This window comes from Oratosquilla oratoria, chromosome 23 (genome assembly GCF_046742065.1).
Source record: "Oratosquilla oratoria isolate Oo_2021 chromosome 23, ASM4674206v1, whole genome shotgun sequence".
Taxonomy (NCBI): domain Eukaryota; kingdom Metazoa; phylum Arthropoda; class Malacostraca; order Stomatopoda; family Squillidae; genus Oratosquilla; species Oratosquilla oratoria.
Window position 1 is genome coordinate 19,613,785 of NC_134799.1, and position 25,636 is coordinate 19,639,420.

The window sequence follows — 25,636 nt, forward strand, 5'->3', positions numbered from 1 at the left end:
TATGATTGAGAATTTGTATATCCTCAGCTTCTTCACGAGATCTTCTGTGATGACGTTGGCCAGTGACTTCATGGTCTCGGTACATTTTGTCTTATGCATGTGAATCTCCTGGGCAATTGCAGAGTCAGGAAACATAACTTTCATTAACTCCACCATATGGTCAATGATGGAGAATGAAAGATTGTGCTCTGCAATGAATGCCATCAGGAGAGCCACAGCTACAGCAACGCTGGCACCAACCTGAAAAGGATTTCAGCTATGTTATACACGTATTTTTGACTCATTAGATGTATAATTTTTTAGGTAACATTTATCCTTAAACTTGGTCTCTATTCATATTAAGTAAATAAGTAAATAGAATATTATATACAACCCTACAGGAGAAGATGAAGTCTCTTGCTTGGGTAGATCTTCGAATTTTTGCACATTGAGGATATGCATCTTTGTCTCCTTGTGCCTTGTTATGGCTGTCAAATGAGCCCCAAACTGTCTCTTGCAGAATACGCAGCTTGCCTTCTCAGGGTCTTCTATTACGGAAGACAACCATGGTTGGAAAGCAGGGTCAGCCATCCAGACATCTCTAAATTTCCTCTTGAGAGCCATATCAATCTAAAAATTACGTAAAAATTATAATTGAATAATTAACCACAATACCCACATAATATAGAGATTACGTCTAAAATGAACACGTTTTAATGCAACAAAGGTAGAGTTATTACTGAAAAGAAAACAAAGACTTACCTGGTCAGTGGACGTGGGTGTAATGACAACCATGGTAGAGAATGGTGACGAAGAAAACAAAACCCCGCCAAAATATGACGTCATGTTTAATACGCCATCTATGTCACTTACGATAAATTGTTATATTTTTGAAATCTTAAAAAATACAAAGAAAATACATACAAAATATGTATATGAATATTATATTCCGTTCACTTCGAACTGATGCGCATAGTAAAAAACTCAATTATCTTTACGTTTTCATTGTCTATATACATATCAATAGTAACAATGCCTTTAATAGTCTATATTAATATTTATCATGAATTAATTTTCATTAAATTCATTAGAAAACAGAAGAAGAATAAAATTCTACATTTATTCTACATATTCTACGAATTGTCGACACAGCGTCATCAGTAGCTTTTGTTTTCCACAATAGCAGACGAATTCTACAATTCGACAGCAGACTCTCTGTCTACGAGGGGTTCGTACTTCGTGGCCTTGATGTAGTTAAGGCAAAATCCAAACGGAAGGAAAAAAAACTATTTTGATTACTGGAAAAGGTAACAAAACAATTATATTGTTACATATCTCACTATACATGACAAACCCTCTCACTTCAAACTCACCAGTTCTATGGCTGCATGGGCCGTGATCCGGAACCCACGAGTGCAATAGTAAATTACACACTTGTCCGGGTCAGGGAAAAGGCAGGAGTATCACTTTCTTGACTTTCTTATGCCCAATGAGAGGTTGATACGGCGTCTTGTTTACACCGGGTCTAGGCTCGCACTGCCGGCGAGATGGTTATGGCGGGCCCGCAGGGACCATCCCCCTGCGTTCCCCCACACATACCCTCGCTACTGCTACCCCCTACGTCCTCTCCGAATCACGCATCAAGCATATATTCATCCAAGTTACAAATCACGTCACGTCCAGACCAACCATCCAGGCATACTATGCAACACTCATTCACGCTCTTCCGCCACATTACCCACCTCTACAAAGCTTGATGACCCGTCAGCTTTCATCTACAAACTAAGTCTTACAAAAGAACTTACACAAAAATTTTTGTATAAAAAATAAAACTTCACTTCTTCATTAGGAAAACATTACATCCAAAGAACACATTAGTCACATCCAATATCATATCCAAAGAACACATTAATCACATCCAATGCCATATCCAAAGAACACATTAATCACATCAAATGTCATATTCAATGAACGCATTAATCACATTAAATGTCAATCACATAGTCCGTTAACCACGCTGGTAGCTTCCTATTTCTGGGAAGTTGACCAGATCTCTGATCTCTCTCTACTTCATCTTCACATTCTTTCTCCGAGTCTTCATGTGCTACATCTTCATCACTCTCAGGGTCACTATCACTATCATATTCACGTTCAACACCAGGACTAAGATCACCATCATCACAACTACTACTACTACTGTCACTGTCACTCGACTCTACATCACGTTCACCTCAGGTAAATTCTCCCTCGTCTGGGTGTTTCCACAGCCTATCTACGTGTACGATTTTACTCGCCCGCTTTCTGCCAGGCATTTCTAGTCGGTAATTCACAGTGGATATTACTTTCGTCACCTTATATGGTCCTTCTCAGTCAGATTAGAGTTTCGGTGACTTGCCAGGCCTTCTCTGTGGAATATGCAGCCAGACCAAGTCGCCGGGCTGATGTTCTGCATTTCTGGCGCGACCTTGGTACTGCCTCCACATAGCCTGACACTCGCAGGTGTTGCCTCGCCCAGCGGGAAGCCTCCTCCAGTCGCCGCTGTATCGTAATCACGTAGTCACTATCAAGGTAAAACGAATACTATAAGGTACGTTGAGTACCCCCCCCCCCACTCCGCGCACCTCCACCGTGACGTCATAGGAAATTCAGAGGGAGAGAGAGGGAGAGGTGAAAGAAAATGTAAAATTTAAAGAAAAACATCTGTATGTATGGTAAACTTTAAAATTACACTATGATATTCACATAATACTGAAATTACGCAGTATCATTTTCTTATCCTCAAATTATCAGTATCTGAGATATGACCGCCAGAAAAGTTATAAAAATGTTTTCCATGCTTTCACATTAGGTGGATTATATTAATATGACGAGTTATTAGATGGGATGACATGTCAGTTTATATGTAGACCTTTATCGGCTGAGAAGAAACCTGCACAGCGAAGCTATAGCGGTAATCCCCTACCACACTCCTGGCCAAATGGCCACTTCCGGAAGGGAGTGTGTGGTTGGACATTCCGCATAAACCATCGGAAATTTAAAATTCCCGGCTCTGTGCAGGTGGCGCAAGCGTCTACAACCCCACCTCCCCCTCCCTATCCCCTCCCTTCTTACTCGGCTGCACGGATTGAGCCGTCACTTAGCATCGCGGAACCAGACGAGTCGGTCACTCAACAACCCACCTTCTTTTCATGCAGGTAAGTCTGGTTCCTGCTCGTGCTCGTGTTCTCGTAGGGAGCTCTACCTGTTCTCCTGCAGTTTTTCCCCTTCGGTGTTGTGTCCAGACACCTTTGGGACACCCCGTCTATGATTACCATTATTCTATTTTCAGACCAAACGCTTGTGTGTGGAATCCGGCTGCACAGCCAGGATCTCGTCAGACGGCTACCACGACCTCTGCTCCCGCCATACCCCTTGTTTCTCACAAGCTGGCGTTGTGTGCAAAGCGCGGGTTGAGGAGATTCGTGCTGCTCCTCCCAAAACCCGTTCCAAGCTAGCTGCCCTCGAACTCCTTCGGGAGGCATGGCGCAGAGCTCGGAAATTGAAATCCGCTGACGACCCCCCCCCCCCTAGTGTGGGCGGATCCGGCGTTAGGCGTGGAATTGGGCCTCGTTCGCCCTCGCCATCCGTCTCCCTATGTCTCCGAGACTTCCGTTGGTGCACAACCTGGGCCTCTCGGAGTACAAGGGGACGAGTCTGATGTTGCGGAGTATGGTGTCCCCGAGCGTCCTCAGGCCTCTCGGCAGCCCCATACATCCGACCATCAAGGGTCCTTAAAACCCTTACGGCTTGCTTTGTCAAGCACCCCCACGACCTCTGCTCCCGCCATACCCCTTGTTTCTCACAAGCTGGCGTTGTGTGCAAAGCGCGGGTTGAGGAGATTCGTGCTGCTCCTCCCAAAACCCGTTCCAAGCTAGCTGCCCTCGAACTCCTTCGGGAGGCATGGCGCAGAGCTCGGAAATTGAAATCCGCTGACGACCCCCCCCCCCCTAGTGTGGGCGGATCCGGCGTTAGGCGTGGAATTGGGCCTCGTTCGCCCTCGCCATCCGTCTCCCTATGTCTCCGAGACTTCCGTTGGTGCACAACCTGGGCCTCTCGGAGTACAAGGGGACGAGTCTGATGTTGCGGAGTATGGTGTCCCCGAGCGTCCTCAGGCCTCTCGGCAGCCCCATACATCCGACCATCAAGGGTCCTTAAAACCCTTACGGCTTGCTTTGTCAAGCACCCCCACGAACTCGTCTTCCTCCCTAGTTCACTCGCGTGAACCCGGCAGGAAATCTCGCTCGAAAAAGAGGTCTGCCTCACCGAGGTCCAGGACGCTCAGCTTGTCCCCACCCTCCACAGCCTCTCCCCCCAACTCACCCTCCCTTCCTCGCTCTCCTTTTCCTCGCCGTAAATCCCACAAGGGCAGGGAGCCGGAGGACGAAACGAGGGGAGAGGGAACTCTGGCTGCCCAAGTGGCTGCCCTCCTTCCGTCCCTGATAGGCCCCGTCCTTGAATCGGCCCTATCACATTATCCGGCCTTTCAGGCCGCGCAAATCATAACGCACCCCTCTCCAGAGCAACCTCCTATTGAACCTACGGCTCTAGCCCCCCCTCCCACTCTCCCTCCTGGTCCTTCCCTCCGCCCCTCCGTGCCGGCGACAGGTATAGGACTAGAAGGCCCCTCTCAGGAGGAACCCCCCAATCAGACGTCCGTCGGGTTGGACGGGGTGGAGGACCACTACAGTTCTTCTTTACCTTATCCTCCTACCATGACGGACTCTTTTGAGTTCCGCCCCTTCTCATGGTGTGACCTTCCCCGGTCCTGGGAGTACTCGTTTGGAGAAGGCCTGATGCTAGTGGCCTGGTCTCCCGACTACTCGCTACCGGAGGGCTGGAGGAGGAGAGATGACGTTATCCTAAAGTGGGCCAACGACGAGGAGGGGGCTAAGGTTCTATATAAGATTCGACCCCTCTCCGCCCCGGCCTCCACGCCCTCCAGGATTTCCACCTCTAACACTCTGGACGCATTAGGTGCTCTCCTGGAGAACCCTCGTTTAAACCCTGATGGGCATATGTTTGTCGACAGGTCGGGGGACTCGCCGGCGGTAGCACTCTCCCCAAACGCCTGGTTCCCGCAGGAGAAAGGGGAGAAGGCCTTAGACATCCCTGCTCTCTTCGAGCGGGCCCAAGACCAACCCAAGACGGTTCCTCCTCGACGGCATATCCCTTCATCATTCCCCGTCGTCCTGCCACCACCCTTCGCGCCGGAGGGCCTGCGCGATTGCTTATGGCACTCGGGCAGGGACCCCGCCCTCCCCCATCAACTTAGTGAACCGGAGGCTAAGTTGCTGACGACGGAGGCCTCGACCAGACAAGACCTTGCCTCTACCATCTCGACCGTCACGGCAATCGCGATGATGAGGAACTGGCTGACGACGCTCGCCACGAGCTTTGAGGACTTCCCGCGGGAAGAATTGAGGTGAGTGGGATATTTCAATCTATACAGAGGGTCCAGACCTGTCCTGGCGAGAGACGCTCAGGTAGCGTCTTCACCCAGGACGGAGCCTCTTGACTAGCGCCCGAGGACGAGGTCGTTCGGAAACGACCTCGGCCTCGCATATGTTATACGTTCTACAAATGAGCGATGTGACTTTATTACACCCTCCGGGGATCGGGATCCTTCTCGCCCTACTAATTTGATTCGCGTGTTTTCTGTATGCAGACACACCCTGGCGGCACTCTCTACCGTGGCAGAGGGTACAGCCAACATGGCGTCATCAGCCCTACCCCCAGCAGCGAGGGCCTTCACCGCGGCTCGTTTGGCAGCTCGTCAGTCTGCAACGCGGTCGGCCCCGGAGATAGCTCGCCGGGGCGTGGTGAGAGCAGCTCCCCTTTCCCGTGGTCTGTTCGACCAGGAAGCGACAGACCGCGTCTTCGCTACGGTCCCGACCGTCATCCAGATCCAACAACCCTCCCAACCTTCGGAGACACGCGATAGTGACCATCTCCGCTAGCACAGTTCTGGACTTCCTGTCTTGGCTAGCTGACACCACCAACAGGGCACCGGCGACGATCTCGGCTCACTCCGCAGCCCTCGCTGATCCACTCTGCTTCGGCATGAACATCAGAGTGCCACAAAGGGAGCGAAACCTTCTAATGAAGGGGATCCGCGCCTCGAGAGAGCCGAGACGTCAGCCGGTCCTAGCCTGGTCCTTGCATCGTGTTCTGCAGTACCTGACGTTCGAAGGGACCATCATGGAGGGGGAACACTTCCTTTAACGTGCCGTCTTTCTGCTCGCCCTGGCTACGGGTTATAGGGCGTCACAGCTGGCGGCGATCACCCGCCACCAGTCCTTCTCCAACCTGGAGGAGGACTGCTCTGCCCTAACTCTCGCTCCATCACCTACATTCCTAGCCAAGAATGAGCAGGCGGACGACATGATTGGCCCTATCAGAATACCATCCTTCCTGGAGGAAGGAAACCCACACCCGCTGTGCCCGGTCCGTGCGTTTAAAGACTACGTGGAACGCACGGAAGGGGTGTCCGAGGATCATCTCTTCTACAATTCGAAATCTCGGAACCCCCTAACCCCGAGGTCCCTGGCGCGTCTACTTTGCCGCATTATAGAGAAGGCCGACCCGGGCCATGCCCCCCACGCCCACAACATCAGAGGCCTCGCGGCATCGCTGGCATTTCTCCGCACCCACTCTGTGGAACGGGTGCAGGACCTCGGGGGCTGGGCATCAGCAACTTCCTTCAAGACACGGTATCTCTACCACTCGATCACCCCTGTCCCATGTGTCGCCATGGGAACGGCTCCACCCCTCTCTTCGCAAAAGAAGGGGGGCAAAGGGCGACCGAGGGGTAGGGGAAGGCCCAGGAACCGATGAGCAAGATACAATATTCTACATAGAATTTATGCACTATGTAAATTGTACAATATTATTTTTATAAAAAATAAACAAATGAATATATATATATATTGATATTGATATCGATATAAGTACTTGATGCTTTTTGTCTCCCCTCTACTGAATGATAAGATGAATAGTCTCCCATACGAGACACACGTAATAACGGCTTGAGCCCTGTCCTCGACTACAATTTGGGCTTCACCTTCTCCTCCCACCTATCCTCGTCTCATGCTTAGCTTCGCTGTGCAGGTTTCTTCTCAGCCGATAATACTTCTTTGTCGCGGCTAGTGCCGCTTAAATTGTTTTTATCGGCTTAAGAAACCTGCACAGATTTAGGGTCCCTCCCTCCTCCCACAGGCGAAGCCTTCATTTCTCATTGAAGTGACGGCTCAATCCGTGCAGCCGAGTAAGAAGGGAGGGGATAGGGAGGGGGAGGTGGGGTTGTAGACGCTTGCGCCACCTGCACAGAGCCGGGAATTTTAAATTTCCGATGATTTATGCGGAATGTCCAACCACACACTCCCTTCCGGAAGTGGCCATTTGGCCAGGAGTGTGGTAGGGGATTACCGCTATAGCTTCGCTGTGCAGGTTTCTTAAGCCGATAAAAACAATTTAAGCGGCACTAGCCGCGACAAAGAAGTATTATCTCCATCAAGCTCAGTTATGTTTTAACCGGATTCTTTGGTCTGTTTATTTGCAATAGAACAAAAAATTCAGGAAATGTTGCTAATAAATAGTTACTTTCAAAATGACGGCTGCATATATATCCAGATGACCGAGTATTGTGTGTGCCACATAATTCAATCCATTTCTTTCTAAGTTGGGTAGTGAAAAGAAATGTATATTTCTATCAACTTTCAGTCTAACGGCATTACACTTCTGCACTATACAAACTGTTGGCATTTTTATATGTTATTTGTCTGCCTTAGCTACCCCTTTAATCAGAAGATGGAGCTTCGCTCCACACACTGGTGTGTGAGTGACTGACAGCTCTCGACCCGCGGAACCCTGGTCTCGATATTTCCGTTGACGTCATCATCTACCTGCGCAGTGGAGAGGTTTTCTGGCTCTCCCTCACCCCCACCCCCCCGCGAACGTACCTTATAGCACTCGTTTTACCTTGGTCACTATATGTATGTGGGAGTTCTGCTCCCGGTGGTCGGCCGGTAGAGAGGTGGACTGGCAGACGAATTTCCCTGCCAAACATTAACTTGGCTGGCGTGAATCCCGTGGCCTCATGCTCAGCTGAACGATAGGCCATGAGAACGCACGGCACCCACACGTCCCAATCGCGTTGGTCCTCCTGACAGAATTGGCCAGCTGCTGGACAATCGTCGCGTTAAACCTCTCCACCATACCGTCGCTCTGGGGCCTCAGGGGAGAAGTACGAGTCTTATTGATGCCAAGCAGACTGCACCATTCCTTAAAGACCCACGACTCAAACTCTCGTCCTTGGTCTGAGTGCAATTCCCCTGGGACTCCATAGCGCACGAACACTTCCTCCACGAGGAACTGAGCCACAGTCCCTGCCTCGTGGTTAGGTAGAGGACTTCCGGCCACTTCTAGAAGTAGTCCATTACCACGCATAGGTTCTTGTTTCCCCTCTCTGTGCACGGAAAAGGGCCGGCTATATCCACAGCCAGGCGTTCCATCGGCGCGCACAGTAGTCAGATTGTCCAAATTCGTGAGCTACCTACGGTATTTAACATCCCATATTCACTGACAGTTTTTTTTTTTTTTTTTTTGTCTTTTTTTTTGTCGTCATAACCAAATGTTTGCACTTGTATACATAGCGTTGAATTCACATTTCGTTCTACAATGATGTTAGGCGATATACTAAGTAATAAATACACACTTGGGACAATAAACACTCATAACAATCAGATATATAACAATTATTATTATATACAATAAGAAAAATAGTCGTAATGAAGAAGCAAACTTATGTATGATGCATTACATCATTAAATGGTAGCCTAACTGTCTATACCTCTCTTTCTATCACTCTCTCTCTCTCTCTCTCTCTCTCTCTCTCTCTCTCTCTCTCTCTCTCTCTCTCTCTCTCTCTCTCTCTCTCTCTGCATTTGTTGGGGGCATTGACATTAAACTTTGGGGATTTTAATAGATGTAGAACTTCTGATGGCAATTGTTTAAGCTTATGAGAAGACCTCTTTCTAAGTCCAGCGAGGACTGGATCAAATAAGAGTAGCAGCCAGTTTATGAGGTCTGTGTTGGATCTTATCCGTGATCTTTTGCAGGTGTGGTGTTCTCTTGCATTTCTTAAGATCTTGTGAGTTCCCTCAATTCCTTCTTCTGATGCATGTCCGACGGATATACAGAAAGACTCGATCACTTGACTGCCATGCATTAACATCTTGTGTACAGAAACTGGCATATAGTACCAGTTGTACAGTTGTACAAACAAATTGGCAGTGTTCTTGGCATATTCATCGTACTTTGTGCTGATAATGTCATATCCTGAATTTAAGGCACTGAGTAGAATTGAAAGTTGATGAATAAGCCTGGCATCAACTCCTGTTATTCTAGATACATTTTCTGGATCTGAAAAATAAAAACTCCTAGTTGTGTTTCCGTTATTGGTTGTACCAGATCCTTGCGCTGGAGTGTCTACATTAAGCCCCAATTCCCTCTTTAATTCGGTGCATATTCTCTTCTTCTCTTCATTGTATATCTTCTTATTTTCAGTTCCTTTTATCATCCATGTTTCCAACTTCATTCTATAAGCAATATGCAGAATACATTCCATTGTGTTTATAAGAAGGTGCAAAGGTGATAATCCATAGGAAAGAGCATTCTCATCAATATCTTTATCTTGTATTTCCTTTAGATTATTCATGGCTGACGGATTTGTCCTTGGTTTACAGATAAAATAAGATGCAGCAAAGGGAGTGTTTGTTAATGCTTGACATACCTTCCCATCAACCATTGTTAATATTAATTTGTGGTGAACTTGAACATTCTGTACTACTGTAGGCACAAGACTGGTTATTGCCTCTTGAAATTCGTGTATTTCTTGCCTTGTACTTTCTGCCAATTCTTTACTGAAGGCGATTTTTATTGGACGGCAATAAATGGGAGAAGAAGGAGCTGGATTTTGCCATATTATCTTTTTACTATCTCTGAATGACAACCGTAATGGACAGATGAAACTTGACACTATACTACCCTCATTTACATCACTGTGCAGTTCGTGGTCTATTATGATATCAATTGCTTGGTCAAAAGTTGTCTCTATCATTTGATAAATAATGTGTCACAATATCTTCTTTCTTAATAACAGCCATACCTATAAAGAAATAACAAAACAATAATTATACTTTGTCGACTAATTATCATGACTCATAATCATACAATGATTTTCCCTTTGGGGACAATTTTCTCTTGTATTCAGTAAGTTTTCTTTATTCGTTTATGGGTAACTATTTTAAATCTTTAATATTAGTATCTCGTTTGGCATCTCATTTCATCATTCTTATAGTATTCACCTTTTTTCACTTCATATATTTATTGACATACATAACCTTGATATATTTAGATACCATGTATCACAAAATACAAAAATAAAGTTTACTTTACTTGTAAGCTCTGTTATTGTGCAGTGAGAAAATTGTCAGCATGTCAGGTCTGTTTACAATGTTGACAAGCAAAGAAAACGGAGGTGAGCGGGGATTTCAATACCTTTGTCACTGCAAGACGAAATTTTTAGTTGTTTAAATGCCATTTTCTCAAAATATTGGCAAAAGTAGGTTATACATTATGTTTCATGATATAGATAAATGTACTATTTGGGTGTTAGTGTATGATACAGAGTGGATAAATATGGATATCTATAATTTTTTCAGTGTTTTCTAAATATACTATTATAATTCATAGTTAATACCTAAGGCTATTCCATATCAATTTTTATATATTTTTTCTTGCATGATTATCTATATCTCTTTATAAGGTGCCCAATGATGAAATTTCATTTGTAAGAGCAACTTGATGGAAATGCAATATTTTCTTTAATTTCTTTTTCAGCCAACCCAAATGATATACCAGTAAGATAATCATATTAACTGACACTGTATGTTCTTCTTAATAATGTACAAAAGTCCTTTAAACACAATTCTGACTTTGATTTCTGCTCACAAAATGATGGATTCCGACTAATGTGCGGCGCCCCGGTGTGATATAACTGCAGGGAGGCGCGAGTCTTGTGGGCGGGGCCTTTCTTGGCGGCGCACATACGGCAAGTCTTGCACAACTCCTGAACGTCTCGCCGCAGGCCCAGCCAGTAGACTCCTTGCCTCAAATTTTCGAGAGTGCGTTTCACTCCCAGGTGGCCGCTGGTATTCCCCTCGTGCATCTCTCTCAGCAGCTCCTGTCATCAAGAACATGGCACTACTACCACCCAGCTTACCTCTCCTGTTCGTGCGTGCGTCCAACACCGGTGTAGGATTCCTCCTCGCAGACTCAGTGCCTCCCACTGGTCAACAAGGCCTTGGTAGCAGGAATCTCGGGTGACACTGTCTCTTTGGGAGGCCTTTCACTGCTGGCCTCTAACCACCCAATCACCAGAGACAGGTCAGAATCCTCTCGTTGGTCCCTCTTCCACTTCTCGTCTGCCTCGGTGGTGTTGTGAGCGACGGTCACTTTCCTCACAGCCACCTCAGGCTCCCGCCGTGAGCAATGCACACACGCAAGTGGGCAGGGACGGCGACTTAGGCTGTCGGCGTTGTTATGCACCCGGCCAGGTCGGTGCACGATCTCATAGTTGTACTGCTCCAGTTTTCCAATCCACATTGGCCAGCTGTCCTTCCGGTTCCTTCGTCGTCTTCAACCATCTCAGAGAGGCGTGATCCGTACGAATGGTGAAGCGCGTGCCATACAGGTAGTGATGGAAGTGGGCGATTGCTTTCATCACTGCTGCCAGCTCCTTCCGTGTGACGCAGTAGTTTCTTTCCGTCTTGTAAAACTTGGCGCTGTAGTAACCCACGACATACTCCTTCCCATCACGAAGCTGTGATAACATGGCTCCCACACCCTCTTAGCTTGCGTCCGTGTCCACAATGTACGGCAAGCCCAACTGGGGGTAGGGAAGCACTGGCGCCTCCACCAACGCTCGCTTCAGTGCCACGAAAGCCTGCTGGCACTCCTCGCTCCACTCGAAGGCTGCTCCCTTCCTCGTCAGATGGTGCAGTGGGGCGGCGATGGTGGCGAACCCTGCCACAAACCTCCGGTAATACGTGCACAGGCCCAGGAAACTGCGCAGCTCCGAGACATTCTGAGGGACTGGCCATCCTTCCACAGCGGTGACCTTGAGTGAGTCAGTCCTCACACCTTCCCTGCCGACGACATGTCCCAAGAACGGCACTTCTGACTTGAATAGAGTGCACTTCTTTGGATTCAGCTTCAGGCCAGCCTTCCTCATGCGGGCGAACACTTCTGTGAGCCTGGCCAGCTCCTCCTCGAAGCTGTTTCCAAACACCAGCACGTCGTCTAGGTAGACGACTGCCGCCTTCCATTGCATACCGTCGAGTACGCGCTCCATAAGACGCTCGAAGACTCCAGGGGCGTTCATGAGGCCAAAGGGCATCACGTTCCAGTGCCACAGGCCTTGCCCAATCGAGAAGGCTGTCTTCTTTTTGTCCTCAGGCGCCATCTCGACTTGATGATAGCCTGACTTCAAGTCCAGCGTGGAGAACCACTGGACCCCACTGAGAGCGTCTAGCGTCTCGTCGATGCGGGGGAGAGGGTAAGCGTCAGGGACAGTGACGGCGTTCAGCGCCCGGTAGTCTATGCAGAACCTCCGGCTTCCATCCTTCTTCGTCACTAGGACTACCGGCGAGCACCACGGACTGTCTGACCGCTCAATCACTCCCGTTTCTGCCAACTCCCGGACCAGCTTCTCCAATTCTTCTCTCTTCGCTGGTGGGACCCGACGAGGTGCCTGCTTGATGGGAGGACTGTCTCTGGTATAGATGCTGTGTTGAACCAATGAAGTGCGACCCAAGTCCATGTCTCCACTGCTGAACACGTCACGGCACTGTGCAAGTAATGTCCTCACTCTACTCGCCTGCTCAGCTGTCAGCTGCGTGATGCTCCTCTCCGCCAAGTCTTCCAAGTACTCAGGCAGGCCCTCTGGTCGGCCCTTCTGTTTCTTCTCCTCCTTCGGTGGTTCCATCTTGCTGTTGGCGGTGGTGATAGTGGTGCATGCGGTGCGGTGTAAGGTCGTAGTAGCAGAGGTGCGGACCACTCTTCCCTTCCGCGCTTGACTTTGGCTGGGTGACTTGACGGCCTGGGATCTCTGCCCTCTGGGTTCCTTTAACTCATCCCTCGTGGCGAGCTCTCAATTAGGATTCAAAGGCACTTCATAGCCCCTCACTAACATCCTACCCTCCTGGAGATCAACATACGCCCCCACGCGAAAAGGAAATCCAGCCCCAACAGGCATTTATCTTCCATTTCCGCCACAAGCACAGGCAGCTCAGTCACCCTACATACGGCCAGATTCACCCACACCGGTCCCTTCACAGGTACATAGTCTCCTGTAACTCCGCACAGTTGCTGACCCACGCACTTCACACCACGTTCCGGTAGGACTCCCTCTCGTACGAAGGTCCTCTCTGCCCCCGTATCCACTATCATCTCCACCTGGCGTCCATTTATACCTTTCGCCACCTTGATGGTGTCGGGCGCCGCCACCTGACGACACCTTAGATGGCTTGGGGCGCCCGAGTGTTCTGCTGGGAAGGTGCCCCGGCCCCCCGGCTGCTTCAAGTTTCCCACCGGTGTCGTCACTCCCTTGGGCTGGTGGCACTCAGAGGAATTGTGCCCCCGCATTCCGCAACTCCAGCAGAAGGGCTCGAATACATGACGCTTTCCGTCCTCCAGCGTCATCTTCACATTCACTCAACGCCATTACACTCGACGCCATCACACTCGCCTCCTGCCTTCTCAATTTATCTGTCTTTACCATCACCTGTGGCATCCATGATCACTTAAGTCACCTATTACTTCAATATCAAGTCACTTATCACTTCAACATCCAGTTACTTATCACTTCAATATACCACTTCTCACACCAATAGTTACATACCTCACTATACGTGACAAACCTTCTCACTTCAAACTCACCAGTTTTATGGCTGCATGGGCCGTGATCCGGAACCCACGAGTGAAATAGTAAATTACACACTTGTCCGGGTCAGGGAAAAGGCAGGAGTATCACTTTCTTGACTTTATTATGTCCAACATGAGGATGATACACGTCTTGTTAACACCGTGTTTCCGTATGGTCACCGAATCTCATTTATTCCAACTATCAAAAATAAATCATACGAAAATCGACTAAAACATATGAATCTGTGGGGTAAGGACCGGGACGAACCCCTTTCACGCTTATCGCCATTGTAACTATGAGAGAAATACGCTAATGGCAGCGACATCAAACCGATAATTTTTATGACAGTTGCATGCGGGGCTCGAACCCGCTGTACTCGGCTATCCGTAAATTACCTGTACGGCGATAAGCGTGAAAGGGGTTCGTCCCGGTCCTTACCTCACACCACTGGTGGGCTGGTCCTTGGGTAATACAGGAATTCGGATGGCCGTAATAAGTGATCTTCCTTCCCTCGGGAATCAGTTCGATTCCAGGTTTCAAGGATTTTATAGTCTCTGTGGTGTAGTGGTCTAGGGCGCCGTACAGGTAATTTACGGATAGCCGAGTACAGCGGGTTCGAGCCCCGCATGCAACTGTCATAAAAATTGTCGGTTTGATGTCGCTGCCATTAGCGTATTTCTCTCATAGTTACAATGGCGATAAGCGTGAAAGGGGTTCGTCCCGGTCCTTACCCCACACCACTAGTGGGCTGGTCCTTGAGTAATACAGGAATTCGGATGGCCATAATAAGTGATCTTCCTTCCCTCGGGAATCAGTTCAATTCCAGGTTTCAAGGATTTTATAATCTCTGTGGTGTAGTGGTCTAGGGCGCCGTACAGGTAATTTACGGATAGCCGAGTACAGCGGGTTCGAGCCCTGCATGCAACTGTCATAAAAATTATATATATATATATATATATATATATATATATATATATACATATGGTATAGGAGGGTGAGGAAGACATAAATTGGAATCAAAGTTTATTTTTGACTAGTTTCACACACATAGGCTTCTTCAGAGAAATAATGTGTAAAGGAGAAAACAAGGCAAATATATACGGGGCACTGTGAGGAGCTTCGGAGAGCTCACCCAGGGCTCGTCTCTGTATATTGGGTATTTTGTCCTATTGGTCTTTACTGAGTGATTTTTGTTTCTACGTCCATTTAATATCACCCGTTCTTTGATTTGTATTTTCATTGGTTGCAATACACAGTACTTCAAGTACTTTCCTTTTCTGTCTGGTTAAGTTTTCTTCTAGTATTTCTGCTGCCTCCCATTTCGGTAAATGATTTTTATCTTTAATGTGATTAACAAATGCACTAGTGTCGCGATGGTATCTGACATCTGCTCTGTGTTCGCTGAGCCTTTTTTCTAATCCTCTGTGTGGTTCTTCACAGTAAGAATGTACACAACCATTACATGGAATTTTATACACAATACTTCCGTTGTCGTATTGATTTTTTTTTTTTTTTTTTTTTTTTTTTTTTTTTTTTTTTAAGTCACCTATCTTCTTACCTGCGTCACTCATGATGGCCAGAAGATCTTAATGCTAGTCCTAATTCGTCTGTGAATTTGGAAAGGTGGACCACTAGGTAACGATTGTTCAATATGTCTTTTTCTTTTCCATTTCTTTCTCTGATCGCAATCAGAGAAGAAAATGGAATTTCTAAGTTGTAGGCCTACTCTTGTATGTACTTGAAATTATTGCAGTTGTAGTCAATTTCAATGGACACAAGAACCTCCGACTCGAGTCCGATCAGTTTAATACATTATGAAACTGTGGTAGCGTGAACCCAAAAATTTGGTTCAAAAAAGATTTATCATTAGTCTCTTCAGGTAAAGAGAATGAGTTACCTACGCCAGTGTCCGCTGGTCTTAACCCTAGATTGGTATCCGTGTTTTAGCGGTACATAGTTTGTATCACCGGTCCAATTGGACCGGCTGAGGAAAAAGTAAAGAAACATATATCAATATTAATCCTATTGGCCTGAATGAGTACAAAACTGAAAAAATAGATCAATCTACATGCTATCACAGCAAGTAATGAGGTTTTTCATGAATGTAGAAAAATATACTAAAGGAGGAAAAAAATAATTAGAAATTATAAGTGACTTTAGTAAAGAAAAAAATAATAAAGTACGAAAAAGGTAAATAATGAAAAAAGTACACAAACATAAGATTGGAGGTCCGACCATCAAAGGATTACAAAGGATTACAAAGGCGGAGCATGCCGACAGGAGACCTTTTGATCCATATCTAGGTCGGATGCAAAAAAAAATATATATATATATATATATATATATATATATATATATATATATATATATATATATATATATATATCATATTAATAATAAATTAAAACTATAATAATGTAAAAATAACAAATAAAATACATAAATAAATGCATAGGTATAGTTGAATAACAAACAAACAGGTAAATAGTAAATGATTATAAATTGACATATAACTAATGATAAATGAAAATCAGACAGACAAATTATAACAAAACAAAAACAAATAATATAACATAAATTATAATCATTACAGCATCTTACTTAAGTATTTATCTAAATGATTCTTAAAGCTTCGAACTGAACTACATTGCACTACCTGTGCAGGAAGTTTATTCCATTCATTAACTACACGGTTGGCAAAGTTGTTTCTACCTACTTCCAAATTGAATCTATTTCCGGACAGTTTGAGACCATTGTTTCTTGTCTGATTCTCATTCAATGTAAAAATTTGGTCACTTTTGATGTTGTCAATTCCCTTTAAAATCTTAAAGACCTGTATCAAGTCACCTCTGAGTCTACGCTTTTTTAGGGAAAACAGATTCATGTGCTTAAGTTGATTTTCGTATGATTTATTTTTGATATTTGGAATCAGTTTTGTGGCTCGCCGTTGTACTTTTTCCAGTCTGTCAATGTCTTTAATGAGATTCGGTGACCATACGGAAACAGCATATTCCAAATGTGGACGAACTAACTATTTATATAGCTTGTTAATGAGTGATGGACTTTTGAAATCAAAAGATCGTGCAATCAATCCCAGAATCTTATTTGCTTTCTCAGAGGCTGAAATACACTGCTTGGATGATTTGAGGTCGTTACTGATAATTACGCCGAGATCTTTTTCACTATCCACTTTTGTTAACGAATTTCCAAATAACTTGTAATCGTACTTACTGTTATTTTTACCTATGTGCATTACCTTGCATTTACTTGTGTTAAATTTCATTAGCCACTTTTCAGACCATTGCTGTAATTTATCTAAATCTTCTTGAATATCTAATTGGTTTGAGTGATAATTTGCCACTCCGCACAGTTTTGTATCATCAGCAAATTTGGAAACAGTAGATTTTAGTCCATGGTCTATATCATTTATATATACTATGAATAGAAGTGGTCCAAGAACGGAACCCTGAGGAACTCCACTTGCAACACTTTTCCATCCAGAAGTTTTTCCATTTAAAACAACTCTCTGTTTTCGACCTTTCAACCAATTACTAGTCCAACCTAATAGGCTACCACTTATTCCATGCAAAGCTAATTTAGTAAGTAGTCTTTCGTGTGGGACGGTATCAAAAGCTTTTGCATCACCATACACCACTGCATTGCCCTGGCCAGTACCAAAACTGAGGTGCCTGGACCATATGAAAAAGACCTTTTACTGATAACAGCTGGGGCACAGGCTTTTGTAATGCTTGGCGCACACTGTCTGGCTGCACTCATTGCACCGAGTCCTGCACCTGCTGGTGGTCTTCCAGGGGCAGAAGTGGCACCGTGCCTTTCCAGCTGAACCATCTGCCTGTTGTGGTAGTGGTGGTATTTGTATTTCAAACCATGCCTTCACACAGTGGAGGAGTGACCCGTGGATGTTGCGTCTGTCCACTCTCTGTTGGGCTAGTGGTTTGGCTAGGTCATATGCCACCCTCTGCTTGAAGATCCGGCGCACATTGTCTCTAGAGGTTCTTGCTTTACCTGCTTCCTTATATAATATGAAAGCATTGACGCTTGCAATATTCAACAGGCCATAAAACATGCAGCATGGTCACCTTTGGGTCTTCCTGTTTGTGCTATATGAAGCACACATGTGATCGAGAACTCATCATTGCCATATAACTCACCAAACACTTCCAGTGTGTCGCTGGTAAGCATCTTCTCTATCTCATGCTGAGTTATACCTTTGCTCCTCGGTATGCTGATGTGAAGATGTGGGGGCGGGGGAGGAAAAAAAATACCTATCTGTAGCTTACTGGCAACTGATCTATGAGTGTTTGCAGTGGCGGTTCTTCCTTGTTGAAAGTTATGGGTATTATATAAACGCTTAGAAAAGTACTTAACTGTTTATTGTTCTTGAAAGGCACAATGCACATGACACGATTAAGTTTATATTCAGACAAAAATGTACACGTCAACCTCTCCACACTGTGGCTTCACAATGACTGACTTGTAATGGAGTAACGTCTCCCTAGCAACTGAACTTTGTTATACATGCAAATTAAGTACAGATTATACAATAAATCAAATGACAAAATTCTTACTATACATTGCATTGTACATTCAATCAAAAACAACACAAGATGCACAATAACAAATATTCATATTTCAACATTCCTATGGGCGGTATGGGCGGCACTTGGGAGGGGGCGGCATTGCCCCCTTCCACCATCAGCATAAATCACACAGTTGCTGAAATTATTTCTTATAATGAATCAGTTGATGACTTTGCAGCTAGGAAAGTGAGAAAAGCAAGGATTTAGATGAGAGTTGCATTGTGGTCCAATAAATTCTGTTTATTTATTTATTTTTTGCAAGGTTTGTAAAATTCGCAAATGATTCACTTTTATTCTGTAGTAGCAATAAACATTTCAATAAAAAGTTGTTTTGTGAAAGTTTTGGTCGTCTTAAACTTCTTATTCACATTGTGGAGGAGGAGAAGCCAAGCATTTTATGTGCATTGTGGAAGGGGGCGCCGAAGGTGAGGTTCGCCCAGGGCGCCATGTAGGCTAAGTCCGCCACTGAGTGTTTGCATATCAGTAGACAATTTTAGCCTCATCTAGCATCAGTAAACTACTGTATACTACTGTAAACAACCCTACAATCGTAATCTTTTATGTTGCGTGATCAAAGGTTTAATAATAACATGAAATATATCACCGGTCCACCTGGGATCATAGAACTTGTGTTTACAGACTTGGAACGGCGTGGCGAGGTGTGGCGCTCTAGAATACGGAAAGAAGTGTACTGAGCTCAGTCAGGCGACTCGGCAACAGTGTGCTTGGGATTCTGGGAATTTTATGGCAGGAAATTCAAATCGTAGGATAAGCACCGGTCCACCTGGACGAGTGATACCAATCTAGGGTTAATACAAAGAAAACGAATTCATATCCATATATTACTAAGTACTGGTGGCAGAGTTTGGGAGAGTATGTGATAGAAGAAAGCTAAAGATAAATGTGGGTAAAAGTAAGGTGATGAGATGTACAAGGGGTGAAAGTGGCAGTAGACTGGAAGTGAACATTAAGGGAGAGCGACTGGAGGAAGTGGATAGTTTTAGATACTTGGGTGCAAGTGTAGCAGGAAAAGGTGGAGTGAAGGTGGAGGTAGAATGTAGATTGAGAGAAGCGAGTAAATGCCTTGGTGGTTTAAAGAGTGTAATGAGAAATAGACATTTGGGAATGGATGCGAAGAGGAGACTGTATGAAGGAGTGATTGTGCCAACAGCATTGTATGGGGCAGAAACGTGGAACATAAGAGAAGAAGAGAGAAGGAGTTTGAATGTGTTTGAGATGAGGTGTCTGAGAAGTATGGTGGGGGTTACTAGGCTAGATAGAGTGAGAAATGAGGAGGTGAGGAGGAGAACAGGGGTGAAAAAGGATTTGGGAGATAGGGTTGATGAAAGAATATTAGGATGGTTTGGACACATGGAAAGAATGAGTGAAGAAAGACTAGTAAAAGAGGTATGGAAGGCAGATGTGGAGGGAGTGAACATGAGGGGACGTCCTAGGATGAGGTGGATGGATGGGGTGAAGGGGGCTTTGGGGAAGAGGGGAATGTCTGTTGAGGAAGGAAGGGAGAGGACGGAAGACAGAGGTGAGTGGAGAATGGTTGTATATGGATGATGTTGTGACTGCATGAGGAGGAATGGGCGGGGGGGTGGGGGGTGGGGTAGTATGTGTGAGTAAATTTTGACGCAGCCCGAAGGGATTTCTCCGTCCTCGCCTTATATGCAAAGGGGGACGGAGAGGGGGGGTCGCCGATTAAATGAAGCGGCCTTGCTGTGGATGTACTGTGTCTTGCGACACTGCTTCTGACCCAGGGCGGTGGGCAGGGTGCAGGGATGACCCGTCATCCAGGAGGTGCTCAGATGAGAGGAAGGGTGGGAGGGGTGTGGAGTGTATTTAGGGATGAAATGGGTGGGAGTGTTTTTATGCCTTTCCCTTTTTGGCTACCTCCCTTGGAAGGGGGAAAAAGCCTTGGTATATGTATGTATGTATGTACTAAGTACAGATGGGAGACACTAGGCCTCAATCCCTTTTCCTATCTCTAAGTTTTGACCCAGTTTGCAGTGAGCAATATTGGATAAGCTGCGCTCGTTCTTATCTCTAACCTAGTAGGGTATGTATTGTTTGTGTGGGGGCTGGATGCCTGGGTTCGGTTTTCCGACCTGTCAGACGTAATGCGCAAGATGTTGTCAGGGTTAAAAGCTATCCTTCTAAAAGTTTGGATGTACTTAGAAATTTATTCATCATCCAGCTCTAATATCTTTAAATTACTATTGTAATCATTAAAATTAATTATAATGAAATCCATAAAAATTACTGTATTCGTCAACAAACACATGTAAAAATGTTACTATGTCAAAATTATATTCCTACTCGTTATCGGAAAGAAGGGATCAAAAACGTTTTCGATGTTTCTTGTGTTCGCGTGGTCTGATAGGGAAAGGATACCACGTACACCCTGCCAGACGGCCGGACAAAGCTATTAATGATTTCTTCAAATTGTCCCTTTTAAAAGGTAAGAGTTAAAGTCAGAACCAGTAATTGACATTTACTTAAAGATCCCACGTCCGATATAGAGAAAGGAAATGAGACGTAAAAGGGGAATGCAAGTTACACGGATGTTGGCAATAACCCCCTGCCTTGTGTTGTTGCTACGTGTTTGGATAACCCTTTTCGGTTCTCATAACTATATACTCTGTTTATGAAAAGTAAAAATGTGCCAAAAGTTCTCATTTATATATATATATATATATATATATATATATATATATATATATATATATATATATATATATATATATTGTTAGGCATTAGAGTGTCACGAAATGCCTGCTGTATAGGGGGTTAGCCTACACCTAACCTACCATAGCATAGCCTAAAATCATTTGTAAACTTCAAGTAGGGTAATTTAAAGATTTCTGAAAAGGCCTATCCTATGTTATATTACAGGAAGAGGCATATTAACCTCATGTTACCTCGCTTTAGTCTATTAAGGATTTCTTCTGCCTCACGAATCTTTCAGATACCCTACTCCATTTTCACATTGATGTGGTATTTTTTTTTTTTTTTCTGAATAAAGTGTACATTTGCAGGGAACCAGTATTGGAGAACAGAACGAGTCTGGTCTCAGAAACTAGTCTTGGAACTAGTAGGAGACTGAATGGGACGCAAGTTCTCAATTCCCTCCCTTCCCCGGTTTGGGAAGCTTTTGGATGAGGTTAGAAGAATAAACGAACCAATGACGGTCGAGTTTCCTTTCAACCAAGAATGGAAAGTGGACTAGGACCCACATACCCACAAGTCCCATGTTCTACCAGACGACTAACCTGCAGCCCAGTACAACTCCTCATCCTTCGGTTTGTGTGATTGACAGTCAAGGAGTAGCGGAATAACGCTCGCTTCATCCCGAATATGGGTGGCAATCTGTAGCATCTGAATTGTTGATCTATATATATTACACAATTTTTTTTTTTCTATCGCGGTTCGCCGTGATAATGTAATCATCACATATAATATCAGATTATAGCAAGACTATGATAACAATCCCTAAAACTACCTTATCTGTAGTATTCCACATATATGCTTAGAAATTGAGAAAAAAAATGAAATGACCCAGAGAGAGAGAGAGAAGATGAAATGACCACTGATTTGTTAAACGTAATGCGCAAGATATAATGCATTCCTCCCATTCCACGCTCAGCGTTCCTTACTCTGACCGATGTCCGATTTCTTACTCTGGTAGTGACTTGATATTCCTAACCCTTTTATGCATTTACATACCTAAGTTGATTTAATTTAGTCGAGGCACTCATAGTGATATATATAGTTCCAGTGTTATGGGAAACTACTCAGTTTTCTGTTTTACTCTTGAATGCAGAATTTTTATAAAAAGCTTAAGATGTGGATCAGTTATCTCGGTTCTGACTAGAGTATCACCCACGCTGGTAACGGTTTTCGCGCGAAAACACGAAGGATGCGGTAGGGGAGAGAGGAGGGTTTTGCTCTTGTTGCCAACTGCTCAAGATCACGTAGGCAGCTAGGATGAAAAAGGGACACACCAAGGTCTAAATATACAGGTCAGACCGTTTGAATTATTCTGCGCAGCTTCTGACGTCATTAGGCTGGGTCCATTTTCTCTTTGTGAAACACTGAAGAAAACTGTGAAACGCCAAGGAAGACAGGAACTATAATATTTTATATATATATATTATATATCATTTATATTATATATTCATATATATAGACAGGAACTATAATATTTTATATATATTTATATATATATTTTATATAATATTTGTCAGAATATAACTAATTGCGTGGAGCGGTGCGAGCGAAGGCAACGTCTTTCCCAAACGACGCACCAGCTTCAACTGACAGCTATAGGACCCGCCAACCCCACTTTGAACAGCCAGGTGACGTTCACGGGCCCGCTGCGCCAACTCCCTCGAAATTCGGTCGGAAGTGGTTAGATATTCTTAGATCTTGGGACACACCTCGCGACTTACGTCTAGTTGGAACTGTGATCGAATTCATTTCCGGATATCCTATATAAACATACAAATATATATAAATATATGACGAAGGTCAAATTTCGGCATTACACTCATCTCTCCTCCAGGCATAATATTTTTAGGGTCCTATGCATTCTTTCTGTCACTCTGTTCCCTTGTGGATGATAGCATAACTCCTGGAAGGGCTGGCTGGTGAATTCTCCTCTATTGTCAACGACGATACTTCAAGGGGCACCATAATCAACCAGGTACTGCCCCAGGGAGTCCAAAATGTCTTTTGTTTTTATTTTAAAGGTAATAGCCTAATAAATCTGCTATAGTGATCGATTAAATTGTTAGGATATAATGTTGCGCACCTGACACCATATCAGGGAGGTCCATTCCTAACATGTCCATGGGTTTAGCCACTGGAGGAAGCTCCTTGTGAGAGTCCCTGGCTCCCTTTGAGCCTCTGACACGTAATGCAAATTGTTACATATTTACATATATCAGCTTTCAAATTTGCCCAACAATACAGTTCCTCTCTCTCTCTCTCTCTCTCTCTCTCTCTCTCTCTCTCTCTCTCTCTCTCTCTCTCTCTCTCTCTCTCTCTCTCTCTCTCTTTTTTACAAAGGATTACAAAGGCGGAGCATGCCGACAGGAGACCTTTTGATCCATATCTAGTGACGCAAATTCCTGGACAGTGGAAGAAGGTGGTGGATGAGGTGGTGTGGGTAACACGTACCTTAAGTGATTGATGAAGGGAGGGGGAAGATAGCTGCAGTTGGGGAACCGAAGTCCAGGAGATTTGTATCACATCTCGGGACCACTCGCCTTCCCTCCAAGGCAAGCGTGAGAGTAGATCAAAGGGGGGGGGGGGTATGATGGGACAACTCATTAAGTGAACCGTCCTAGGCTAATGAAACCCAGAACTCCTATTGTGAGTTTTAATGAATTATATAATTAAACACTAGAAATATGCTACTTGACATTAAATAAGGGGTGTTCGCATGAAGCTGTGGTCGCTTGTGCTTGGGCGCGAAACCGTTGAGCTTGGCTATGGGAACACGAATCAAAAAGGGGGGGGGGTTCTAGATAATTAGAAGTCTCTCCCTTCGTTAAGGCACTTTAATTGATTGCCAAAATGGCACAACAGTTGATGAGGATAAGGAGAAGGTGAAAGGTCAGGATGTAGCTACTAGAAGTCTTAAGGACTCTGGTAATTCCCCCGAGTATAGGGAATGAAGGGCCGAAACGGTGAGAAATCAGACGAGACAAAATGGGAAGGGGAGACAGCGAGCTGGGTGTCACGATTTCAAAAATTGTGACATCTAGGTCGGATGCGAAAAAAAATCATATTAATGATTAAATAATAAATAAAAACTATGATAATGTAAATAACAAATAAAATACATAAATAAATGCATAGGTATAGTTAAATAATAAACAAACAGGTAAATAGTAAATAATGATAAACTGACATATAACTAATAATAAATGTAAATCAGACAGACAAATGATAACAAAACAAAAACAAATAATATAACATAAATTATAATCATTACAGCATCTTACTTAGGTATTTATCTAAATGATTCTTAAAGCTTTGAACTGAACTACATTGCACTACCTGTGCAGGAAGTTTATTCCATTCATTACCTACACGGTTGGCAAAGTTGTTTCTACCTACTTCCAAATTGAATCTATTTACGGACAGTTTGAGACCATTGTTTCTTGTCTGATTCTCATTCAATGTAAAAATTTGGTCACTTTTGATGTTGTCAATTCCCTTTAGAATTTTAAAGACCTGTATCAAGTCACCTCTGAGTCTACGCTTTTTTAGGGAAAACAGATTCATATGTTTTAGTCGATTTTCGTATGATTTATTTTTGATATTTGGAATCAGTTTTGTGGCTCGCCGTTGTACTTTTCCCAGTCTGTCAATGTCTTTAATGAGATTCGGTGACCATACGGAAACAGCATATTCCAAATGTGGACGAACTAACGATTTATATAGCTTGTTAATTAGTGATGGACTTTTGAAATCAAAAGATCGCGCAATCAGTCCTAGAATCTTATTTGCTTTCTCAGAGGCTGAAATACACTGCTTGGATGATTTGAGGTCGTTACTGATAATTACGCCGAGATCTTTTTCACTATCCACTTTTGTTAACGAATTTCCAAATAACTTGTAATCGTACTTACTGTTATTTTTACCAATGTGCATTACCTTGCATTTACTTGTGTTAAATTTCATTAGCCACTTTTCAGACCATTGCTGTAATTTATCTAAATCTTCTTGAATATCTAATTGGTTTGAGTGATCATTTGCCACTCCGCACAGTTTTGTATCATCAGCAAATTTGGAAACAGTAGATTTTAGTCCATGGTCTATATCATTTATATATACTATGAATAGAAGTGGTCCAAGAACGGAACCCTGAGGAACTCCACTTGCAACACTTTTCCATCCAGAAGTTTTTCCATTTAAAACAACTCTCTGTTTTCGACCATTCAACCAATTACTAGTCCAACCTAACAGGCTACCACTTATTCCATGCAAAGCTAATTTAGTAAGTAGTCTTTCGTGT

General features: G+C 44.3%; 2 protein-coding genes across 2 annotated transcripts; one reads left to right on the forward strand and one right to left on the reverse strand.

Moving 5' to 3' along the window:
* Positions 1 to 2,393: 2,393 nt before the first annotated feature.
* Positions 2,394 to 6,229, forward strand: LOC143037726 (uncharacterized). Its single transcript, XM_076206271.1, has 4 exons — positions 2,394 to 2,524; positions 3,120 to 3,173; positions 5,048 to 5,440; positions 5,684 to 6,229. Exons 1-4 carry the CDS (start codon positions 2,394 to 2,396, stop codon positions 5,973 to 5,975), a joined length of 870 nt encoding a protein of 289 aa, XP_076062386.1. The 3' UTR covers positions 5,976 to 6,229.
* A 5,123-nt stretch (positions 6,230 to 11,352) lies between these two features.
* LOC143037727 (uncharacterized) lies at positions 11,353 to 11,682 on the reverse strand. Its single transcript, XM_076206272.1, has one exon. The coding sequence runs from the start codon at positions 11,680 to 11,682 to the stop codon at positions 11,353 to 11,355; it is 330 nt and encodes a 109-aa protein (XP_076062387.1).
* Positions 11,683 to 25,636: the final 13,954 nt, after the last annotated feature.